We start from the raw sequence: 12,042 nt of genomic DNA on the forward strand, positions 1-12,042 counted from the left end.
AAAAAAAAGTACAGTTAAAAACAACAACAAAACAAAATAGTACAGTATCAATGTGTAAAAATGACTAAACAAAATAGTACAGTAACAATGTGTAAAAATGACTAAACAAAATAGTATAGTAAGAAAGTGTAGAAAAAAACAAAATAGTGCAGTAAGAATGTGTAAAAAAAACCCAGCAAAATAGTACAGTAAGAATGTGTAAAAATAACTAAACAAAATAGTACAGTAAGAATGTGTATAAAAAAGTACAGTAAGAAAGTGTAAAACAAAACAAAATAGTACGGTAAGAATGTGTAAAAAATAACTAAATACAGTTAGTGTGTAAAAATAAATAATACAATATTAAAGTGTAAAAATGTACAGTAAATAAGTGTAGAAAGTGTAAAATAACAAAATAGTACAGTAAAAAAGTGTAAAAAAACAACATAGTACAGTAAGAAAGTGTAAAAAATTATAAAAAATAGTGCAGTAAGAATGTGTAAAAAGCAAAATAGTACAGTCAGAAAGTGTAAAAAAAACCACAAAATAGTAAAAAAGTACAGTTAAAAACAACAACAACAAAACAAAATAGTACAGTATCAATGTGTAAAAATTACTAAACAAAATAGTACAGTAACAATGTGTAAAAATTACTAAACAAAATAGTATAGTAAGAAAGTGTAAAAAAATAACTAAATAATACAGTTAGTGTGTAAAAATAAATAATACAATATTAAAGTGTAAAAATGTACAGTAAATATTGCCTCCGTAAATAAAACTTCGGCATTTATCACATCCAAAGAATCTGTTTGGGCGACGAAAAACGTTGAAAGTTTTCCACTTGTATCGCTAGCAACGGCATTAGACTTGTGTTTTTTTGTCCCAACGTGGTCTTTTACATCGCTAATTCCTCCGTGTCCGATTGAAAAATCTTGTCTGCACAAGGTGCAATTCGCGTAGTTTTCACCCTTTTTTTTTTTTTAATTAATGAAAAACCGTATTTTTTTATCACTGCAACCGTAACCCGGAATAGGTTGATGAAAACCGTACGAATTACGGGAAAACCGGAGTAGTTGGCAGGTATGCCTCACTAATGCCTTGCATCGTCTATATTAGATATAACGGGCGGGTGGATGGCGGATGGTTGACGACTTTCTGATGCGGTTGCGGATGAAATATTTGCCTATCCGCGCATCTCTAATATACAGGTAAAAGCCAGTAAATTAGAATATTTTGAAAAACTTGATTTATTTCAGTAATTGCATTCAAAAGGTGTAACTTGTACATTATATTTATTCATTGCACACAGACTGATGCATTCAAATGTTTATTTCATTTAATTTTGATGATTTGAAGTGGCAACAAATGAAAATCCAAAATTCCGTGTGTCACAAAATTAGAATATTACTTAAGGCTAATACAAAAAAGGGATTTTTAGAAATGTTGGCCAACTGAAAAGTATGAAAATGAAAAATATGAGCATGTACAATACTCAATACTTGGTTGGAGCTCCTTTTGCCTCAATTACTGCGTTAATGCGGCGTGGCATGGAGTCGATGAGTTTCTGGCACTGCTCAGGTGTTATGAGAGCCCAGGTTGCTCTGATAGTGGCCTTCAACTCTTCTGCGTTTTTGGGTCTGGCATTCTGCATCTTCCTTTTCACAATACCCCACAGATTTTCTATGGGGCTAAGGTCAGGGGAGTTGGCGGGCCAATTTAGAACAGAAATACCATGGTCCGTAAACCAGGCACGGGTAGATTTTGCGCTGTGTGCAGGCGCCAAGTCCTGTTGGAACTTGAAATCTCCATCTCCATAGAGCAGGTCAGCAGCAGGAAGCATGAAGTGCTCTAAAACTTGCTGGTAGACGGCTGCGTTGACCCTGGATCTCAGGAAACAGAGTGGACCGACACCAGCAGATGACATGGCACCCCAAACCATCACCCAACCATGCAAATTTTGCATTTCCTTTGGAAATCGAGGTCCCAGAGTCTGGAGGAAGACAGGAGAGGCACAGGATCCACGTTGCCTGAAGTCTAGTGTAAAGTTTCCACCATCAGTGATGGTTTGGGGTGCCATGTCATCTGCTGGTGTCGGTCCACAAGAGTTGAAGGCCACTATCAGAGCAACCTGGGCTCTCATAACACCTGAGCAGTGCCAGAAACTCATCGACTCCATGCCACGCCGCATTAACGCAGTAATTGAGGCAAAAGGAGCTCCAACCAAGTATTGAGTATTGTACATGCTCATATTTTTCATTTTCATACTTTTCAGTTGGCCAACATTTCTAAAAATCCCTTTTTTGTATTAGCCTTAAGTAATATTCTAATTTTGTGACACACGGAATTTTGGATTTTCATTTGTTGCCACTTCAAATCATCAAAATTAAATGAAATAAACATTTGAATGCATCAGTCTGTGTGCAATGAATAAATATAATGTACAAGTTACACCTTTTGAATGCAATTACTGAAATAAATCACGTTTTTTTAAATATTCTAATTTACTGGCTTTTACCTGTATACCTAATTATTCTAACAGATGGAAAATTCTGAGAGTTGTTGAAAATTCTGAATTTTAAGCCAAAGCTTAAAAATCCCTTAGGCATCTTCAGAATGGATCTGACTATCATTTAAAAAGGTTTCCCTTTAGGGGACTTGTTTTTTTTGTCCCCATACCGTCAGAGGTCCCCTAAAGGTGACTGTGTAAACACAGCGATGTCCCCGTTAAGTAAGCATTGCCAGAAAACACACACTCACGGACAATGCCGAGCACCCACGTGGGATTAATGGCAACTGTCAATCTTTCAAATCATTTTTGAAAAATCAATCGAGTTTGGTCCGTTTTACATCAAATAAAAGTTACAAATCATACAGTCTCTAATTTTCTGCGTTGAAAAAAATGCGGAGGCACACCACCAGCAGAAATCACTAAAAAACGAAACTCAGTTGACAGTAAAAAGTCGCAATTGTTGGATATGACTTTAAAGCATAACCAAGCATGCATCAATATAGCTCTTGTCTCAAAGTAGGTGTACTGTCACCACCTGTCACATCACGCCCTGATTTATTTGGCCTTTTTTTGCTGTTTTCCTGTGTGCAGTGTTTTACTTCTTGTCTTGCGCTCCTATTTTGGTGGCTTTTCCTCTTTTTTTTGGTATTTTCCTGTAACAGTTTCATGTCTTCCCGCCATCTACTTTGTTTTAGCAATCAATAATATTTCAGTTGTTCTTATCTTTCTTTGTGGGGACATTGTTGATTGTCATGTCATGTTCGGATGCACATTGTCTTTGCTCCACAGTAAGTCTTTGCTGTCGTCCAGCATTCTGTTTTTGTTTACTTTGTAGCCGTGACGTGCAGTCACTAGAGGCAGGGGCCTCACCTGCCATCATGGAAAGAAAAAAAATGTAAAAAGAAAAAAAAAAATTTAAATTGTTATATGTATCCAGTGATTATACTCAGGCCCTAACCAATCTGGCGCCCTAGGCAAGATTTTAGGTGGCGCCCCCCCACATCGGCAGTGAAGTGTATATATGCACAAGAAACCGAATAGCTTTGTCTTTGACCTTTTTTTTACTTAAAGAAAGCAAATTAACAATCAGAATAGTTAACAAGATAAAAAAAAATGTGAATAAATAAATGAATGCAAAAAATAAAAAATGAATATATGAAATACAATATTTTTTACATACATATTGCTTAATTTACATTAATGATGTGCACTTTAACAACCAGGCTTACAACTATACCTAATATATAAAGGGGTGGAAAAGTGACTATTACCTGCAGGGCAAACATTAGCTAACCAGAAGGCAATAACAATGTAAACAAAAAACACCTGCTTAAAAGATCTAATACAAATGTCCCTGAGGAATGTAAGGTGGGAGTACTGTAATTACCTAACGTTACATTATTATTTTCCATAACAATTTAGCCCCCTCCACAATATTAACCCGACGTTAAAACAGAACTAGCTATTTATTGATTAGCAATTGCCGAATCATGTAACATTAGCTTAATGCTAAAAAGACAGGTTACTATCACATTCTGTAACAGACAAATAATTTCATGTAGGCTAACGTTACCTACCTGCTACCTCTTGTCTTTTTCTCGTTTCTCCTCCTCTTCTTTTCTCTTTTTTCTTCCCTGGGCACCTGACAGTTTTGGCCGTTTTGACATCTTGTGTTGATTTTTTGATGTGGTGACGTCCAAAAAGAGTCATGATACGGGAAGGGAGAGGGCGCACCATGCGGGGGGGGGGGGGGATTATTTTTTGTATTTAGAAATAATAGTACCAACTTTTTTTTTTTTTTTCTCCAACATTTGTGGACGGCGCCCTTAGCATTTGCCTATACGGCCTATGCCACGGGCCGGCCCTGATTATACTATAACGTTATTTTCCATTTAACTTCACCAGTTTTAGATTATTTTTATTCAAAATCGCTGAATTTTCACATTTGCCGTTCAAATACTGAGAAGAGACGGTGAACAGCAGCCAGTTGAGGCACGTCACTCAGTGCCTCAACATGGATTGCGCAATGACTCGGCTAGCTGCTGGCCTGCTGTGCAGTGAGACCGTATTGCTATATGAATTATATTATACATTTCCATAGTTTAGTTAGCTGAGGTATATAATGTACAGTGTATTTTGTCAACAACTGTATGTGTGTAAAGTATTTCTTGTGCTGAGCGATCATAAAACGGCTGCAAAAGACGCACTGGCTGAGGCTCGCCTCCTGCACCCCCGCCGTAGAATTGTTATATCAACTAAAGCCCACACTTAAACTTTCCACATGCAAGATTGAATCTATTTTTAAAAATTATTTCATAAGAAGCCAAAAAGTGCAAAAACAATAATGTTCGTGTTGGAGGAGTTGTGAATGACTGCAGGGACACAACATTAGATACACCTGCAGACTGCAGGTGTACCTAATTCACAACTCCTCCAACACGAACATTATTGTTTTTGCACTTTTTGGCTTCTTATTAAATAACTTTTGTAACCTATTTTCATGGGCTCTCCTCTTTGTGATGTTAAGTTCCATACAGTATATGCCTTGAGCTCTTATTTTGAAGGCGCTAAGAGCGGAAGTGCTGTCACGTTGCGGAGGTTTTTGAAAGAAGGTAAATAAAGTGGTCCTCGTGTAAACTGGAGCCTCCGTGTTTGTTATTTTGTAGTTTCATACAGTATAGGCGACATTTATAAACCCTCGGTTACACTTTTTTAAATAGATTCAATCTTGCACGTGGAAAGTTGAAGTGAGGGCTTTAGTTGCGGCGCATGGACTTAATTTATAAGTAAAGGTAAGACCATAATAACGTTTTTCCATTTAACTTCACCAGTTTTAGATTATTTGTATTCAAAATCGCTGAATTTTCACATTTGCCGTTCAAATACTGAGAAGAGACGGTGCGGTGAACAGCAGCCAGTTGAGGCACGTCACTCAGTGCCTCAACATGGATTGCGCAATGACTCGGCTAGCTGCTGGCCTGCTGTGCAGTGAGACCGTATTGCTATATGAATTATATTATACATTTCCATAGTTTAGTTAGCTGAGGTATATAATGTACAGTGTATTTTGTCAACAACTGTATGTGTGTAACGTATTTCTTGTGCTGAGCGATCATAAAACGGCTGCAAAAGACCCGCTGGCTGAGGCTCGCCTCCTGCACCCCCGCCGTAGAATTGTTATATCAACTAAAGCCCACACTTAAACTTTCCACGTGCAAGATTGAATCTATTTAAAAAAAATATTTCATAAGAAGCCAAAAAGTGCAAAAACAATAATGTTCGTGTTGGAGGAGTTGTGAATGACTGCAGGGCCACAACATTAGATACACCTGCAGACTGCAGGTGTACCTAATTCACAACTCCTCCAACACGAACATTATTGTTTTTGCACTTTTTGGCTTCTTATTAAACAACTTTTGTAACCTATTTTCATGGGCTTTCCTCTTTGTGATGTTAAGTTCCTGTTATGCGCTGTTACACAGTATATGCCTTGAGCTCTTATTTTGAAGGCGCTAAGAGCGGAAGTGATGTCACGTTGCGGAGGTTTTTGAAAGAAGGTAAATAAAGTGGTCCTCGTGTAAACTCGAGCCTCCGTGTTTGTTATTTTGTAGTTTCATACAGTATAGGCCACATTTATAAACCCTCGGTTACACTTTTTTAAATAGATTCAATCTTGCACGTGGAAAGTTGAAGTGAGGGCTTTAGTTGCGGCGCATGGACTTAATTTCTAAGTACCGTATTTTCCGCACCATAAGGCGCCCTGGGTTATAAGCCGCGCCTTCAATGAACGGCATATTTCAAAACTTTGTCCACCTATAAGCCGCCCAGTGTTGTAAGCCGCATCTAACTGCGCTAAAGGAATGTCAAAAAAACAGTCAGATAGGTCAGTCAAACTTTAATAATATATTAAAAACCAGCGTGATGTGGGCGCGCATGGAGTCGTATATCAACATGGACGGAGCTGCGTGAAAAAAGCCACCCGGCCTCTTCGCGTAAACTTCCCTTAACCACTCGCTCATCTTTTCTTCATCCATCCATCCCTTCAAGTTAGCTTTTATGATGACGCCGGCTGGAAAGGTCTCTTTTGGCAAGGTCTTCCTTTTGAATATCACCATGGGTGGAAGTTTCTGGCCATTAGCATGGCAAGCTAGAACCACAGTGAAGGATGACTTCTCATTCCCTGTGGTGCGAATATTCACCGTACGTGCTCCCGTTGTATCCACAGTGCGGTTCACAGGAATATCAAAAGTCAGTGGAACCTCGTCCATGTTGATAATGTTCTCTGGCCGGATCTTTTTTTCAGCTATCTTGTTTTTACAATATGCACGGAAAGTAGCCAGCTTTTCTTGAAAGTCTTTAGGCAGTTGCTGTGAAATAGTAGTCCGTGTGCGGATGGAGAGATTGCGTCTTTTCATGAACCGGAAACCTGTCGCCATTTTGTGGTCTTTACAGATGTAAACACACAAAGGAAATGAAACGTAATATCCGCGCGCTTCTTCTTCTTCTACGCGGGCGGGTGGTTGCTTACAGTAGAAGAAGAAGCGCTTCCTGTTCTATGGGGGCGGGTGCTTACCTTGGCGGTTGCTTGCGTAGAAGAAGAAGCACTTCCTCTTCTACGGGGAAAAAAGATGGCGGCTGTTTACCGTAGTTGCGAGACCGAAACTTTATGAAAATGAATCTTAATATTAATCCATATATAAAGCGCACCGGGTTATAAGCCGCACTGTCAGCTTTTGAGTAAATTTGTGGTTTTTAGGTGCGGCTAATAGTGCGGAAAATACGGTAAAGGTAAGACCATAATAACGTTTTTTTTATTAAATGTGCTTTTTTGTGTGCTACAGTTTGAATGTGTAAAGTTAAAGTTAAGTTAAAGTAGCACTGATTGTCACACACACACTAGGTGTAATGACATTTGTCCTCTGCATTTGACCCATCCCCTTGATCACCCCCTGGGAGGTGAGGGGAGCAGTGGGCAGCAGCGGCGCCGCGCCCGGGAATCATTTTTGGTGATTTAACCCCCAATTCCAAGCCTTGATGCTGAGTGCCAAGCAGGGAAGAATGCTGGTATGAGCTTTTAAACATAACCCGTTAACTGCTGCCAATCAAATGGTGAATAAGATACTCTTTAGGGTTCATATGTTTGTAAATCTGACTGTGATGAAGTCAGTGCCTCACCAGCCATCAACCTCACCGCACGTCACTGCTTTGTAGCCAGTTCAGTTTTAGTTTCTTTAACGCACTGCACACGAGCGAATGAAGGGCATACTTATTCAACATGTCACACTAAGAGTGGCAGTATGAACAATGCCAACACTGTCATAAACATGTGCCATAAAGTGAAACCACACTAAACACATTTTGGGAGAATATTTGCACCGCAACACAACATAAACACTAGTGATGTGTCCGGCAACACCGATGCATCGGCGCATGCGTCGAGCTCATAGAGCAAAACCCTGTGTCGGTTTTAGAAAGTCACGTGACCGATCATGAGCTGTTTTGGTCACGTGACCGATACGCCAACTGTGTCGCCTCCTCTGTGCCCTGTGAGCGGCTCTTTTCTACAGCCGGAGAAATAATAACTAAGAAGAGAAATCGTCTAAAATGTAATACGTCGGAAAAACTTTTTTTAATTTATTTTTTAAGAAAAATGTGTAAAAAAATAAAATTAAAAAAATTCCCAGTCCACAATCATCCACAACACGTTCTCTTAGATTTCCATGTTATGATACATGTTCACATTATTTATTGACTGTATTTAAAAAAGATACAAATATATTTTTATTTAAATGAAGATATGAAATAATCCTAAATGAAATACAATGACTTGGTTTATATTATTGTATATACTAGGGCAGGGGTCACCAACGCGGTGCCCGCGGTCACCAGGTAGCCCGTAAGGACCAGATCAGTCGCCCGCTGGCCTGTTCTAAAAATAGCTCAAAGAGCAGCACTTACCAGTGAGCTGCCTCTATCTTTTAAATTGTATTTATTTACTAGCAAGCTGGTCTCGCTTTGCTCCACATTTTTAATTCTAAAAGAGACAAAACTCAAATAGAATTTGAAAATCCAAGAAAATATTTTAAAGACTTGGTCTTCACTTGGAATAAGCGGTAGAAAATGGATGGATGGATGGGTCTTCACTTGTTTAAATACATTCATTTATTTTCTACTTTGCTTCTTATTACTTTTAGAAATACAATTTTAGAGAAAAAAATACAACCTTAAAAATGATTTTAGGATTTTTAAACAAATATACCTTTTTACCTTTTAAATGTCTTCCTCTTCTTTCCTGACAATTTAAATCAATGTTCAAGTAATTTTTTTTTTTTTTTTTTATTGTAAAGAATAATAAATATTTTAGCTTCTGTTTTTTCGACGAAGAATATTTGTGAAATATTTCTTCAAACTTACTATGATTAAAATTCAAAAAAAATATTCTGGCAAATCTAGACAATCTGGAATATCAAATGTAAATCTTATCTCAAAGTATTTTGAATTTCTTTTCAAATTGTTGTTCTGGAAAATCTAAAAGAAATACTGATTTGTCTTTGTTAGAAATATAGCTTGGTCCAATTTGTTAAATATTCTAACAAAGTGCAGATTGGATTTTAACCAATTTAAAACATGTCATCAAAATTCAAAATTTATCTTAATCAGGAAAAATTACTAATGATGTTCCATAAATTTTATTTTTTTTATTTTTTCAAAAAGATTCAAATTAGCTAGTTTTTCTCTTCTTTTTGTCGGTTGAATTTTGAATTTTAAAGAGTCGAAATTGAAGATAAACTATGTTTCAAATTTAATTTTTTTCGTGTTTTCTCCTCTTTTAAACCGTTCAATTAAGTGGGGTTTTTTCATCATTTATTCTCTACAAAAAACCTTCCGTAAAAGGAAAAAAAAATGTACGACAGAATGACAGACAGAAATACCCATTTTTTTATATATATATATATAAATGTATTTATTTAGCTATTCTTGTTTAAATCACACTTACGTGTAACTTACAAATGACAATATATTTATTTATTTAAGTGTGTATCAAACTGGTAGCCCTTCGCATTAATCAGTACCCAAGAAGTAGTTTTTGGTTTCAAAAAGGTTGGTGACCCCTGTACTAGGGCATCAAATCAGTGTCAGTTGAGTCGGTCCATAGGTTGCCTGTAGGGATTTTTAATGTCCAGCAGATGTCAGTATTTAGTGACACAGTATCGACACAGTATCAATACTGTCATGTCTGTGTAATCATGTTTTGTGTTAAGTCATGTTTTTGTTTAGTTATAGGACTCTTTAGTTTCTGTCTTTTCACTCCCTTGTCCTGTTTCCATGATTACCCCATTAGTTTCACCTGTTCCACGTTTGGACTCATTGTGCACTCTTTTTTGTCACCATAGCAACCATTAGTTTTCACCTGTCACGTCACGCACCTGTTTCACGTTTTGAGTCACGCACCTGCTTTCACTAATCATGTCCATAGTATTTAAGTTCATTCATTTTCTGTTGTTCGTCCTGACGACCTCACACCACATTTATGCTCCGTCCATTTTTTCATGTCCATGTTCACGCTGCTCCTTTTTTGTCCATGCCAAGTAAGTTTTCTTTATTCAAGCCATAGTTTGCAAGTTTTGTTTAATTGTTCATAGCTTATTCTCCGCCACTGTGCGCGCTTTCTGTTTGATCTTTTTTTTGTATTTATAGTTAATAAATAAATCATGTACCTTAATTCCCGTCTCGCCCGTGCCAACTTTCCGTTGCATCCTGGAAAAGCACACACCCCGGACCAAGTCTTGACAAATACAGTTTTGCAATGTGTCGAAACGCTTTATGACGCCTCATCAACCCATCACTAATAAACACTACCGAACAAATTCCCAGAATTCCCTGCAGCACCAACTCTTCCGGGACGCTACGATATAAACAAACGCCATCGGTGGATCGACACCTAATATCCACTGTAATGATACCACGTACAATAGCGTATCTAGTCGATACCACTATGATTACATCAATATTTACATCAATAGGCAGTAGGAAATAAACAAAATATTTATTTGTCACTGTTTATTTACTGAGGTTTGCCCACCAAGTGAAAAGAAGACGTCTGATGTTTGCGTGCAGGATCCCCCCCAACATCCGTGACGTGGTGTACTGCACGGGGGTCAGCCTCATGGACGAGGACGTGTGGGAGTTCATCTGGATGAAGTTCCACTCCTCAAAGGCCGTCTCCGAGAAGAAGATTCTGCTGGAGGCGCTCACGTGCTCCGACAACACCTTCCTGCTCAACAGGTGTGTGGATCTAACATAATAGTGAGAGTCCAGTCCGTAGTGGATCTAACATAATAGTGAGAGTCCAGTCCATAGTGGATCTAACATAATAGTGAGAGTCCAGTCCATAGTGGATCTAACGTAATAGTGAGAGTCCAGTCCATAGTGGATCTAACATAATAGTGTGAGAGTCCAGTCCATAGTGGATCTAACATAATAGTGAGAGTCCAGTCCATAGTGGATCTAACGTAATAGTGAGAGTCCAGTCCATAGTGGATCTAACATAATAGTGTGAGAGTCCAGTCCATAGTGGATCTAACATAGTATTGTGAGAGTCCAGTCCATAGTGGATCTAACATAATAGTGAGAGTCCAGTCCATAGTGGATCTAACATAATAGTGAGAGTCCAGTCCATAGTGGATCTAACATAATATTGTGAGAGTCCAGTCCATAGTGGTTCTAACATAATATTGTGAGAGTCCAGTCCATAGTGGATCTAACATAATAGTGAGAGTCCAGTCCGTAGTGGATCTAACATAATAGTGAGAGTCCAGTCCATAGTGGATCTAACATAATAGTGAGAGTCCCGTCCATAGTCGATCTAACGTAATAGTGAGAGTCCAGTCCATAGTGGATCTAGCATAATAGTGAGAGTCCAGTCCATAGTCGATCTAACGTAATAGTGAGAGTCCAGTCCATAGTGGATCTAACGTAATAGTGTGAGAGTCCAGTCCATAGTGGATCTAACATAATATTGTGAGAGTCCAGTCCATAGTGGATCTAACATAATAGTGAGAGTCCAATCCATAGTGGATCTAACATAATAGTGAGAGTCCAGTCCATAGTGGATCTTGCATAATATTGTGAGAGTCCAGTCCATAGTGGATCTAACATAATAGTGTGAGTCCAGTCCATAGTGGATCTAACATAATAGTGAGAGTCCAGTCCATAGTGGATCTAACATAATAGTGAGAGTCAAGTCCATAGTGGATCTAACATAATAGTGTAAGAGTCCAGTCCATAGTCGATCTAACGTAATAGTGTGAGAGTCCAGTCCATAGTGGATCTAACATAATAGTGTGAGAGTCCAGTCCATAGTGGATCTAACATAATAGTGTGAGAGTCCAGTCCATAGTGGATCTAACATAATATTGTGAGAGTCCAGTCCATAGTGGATCTAACATAATAGTGAGAGTCCAGTCCATAGTGGATCTAACGTAATAGTGAGAGTCCAGTCCATAGTGGATCTAACATGATAGTGTGAGAGTCCAGTCCATAGTGGATCTAAC

General features: G+C 38.2%; 1 protein-coding gene across 1 annotated transcript in view; it reads left to right on the forward strand.

The window, feature by feature from the left end:
• Positions 1-12,042, forward strand: part of LOC133621502 (thyrotropin-releasing hormone-degrading ectoenzyme-like) — a 240,456-nt gene that overhangs the window by 223,173 nt on the left and 5,241 nt on the right. Inside the window, exon 17 of the mRNA XM_061983554.1 lies at positions 10,607-10,774. Within this exon, the coding sequence (XP_061839538.1) occupies positions 10,607-10,774 (168 nt within the window). The remainder of the gene's footprint in view (positions 1-10,606; positions 10,775-12,042) is intronic.

This window comes from Nerophis lumbriciformis, linkage group LG25 (assembly GCF_033978685.3).
Source record: "Nerophis lumbriciformis linkage group LG25, RoL_Nlum_v2.1, whole genome shotgun sequence".
Taxonomy (NCBI): Eukaryota; Metazoa; Chordata; class Actinopteri; order Syngnathiformes; family Syngnathidae; genus Nerophis; species Nerophis lumbriciformis.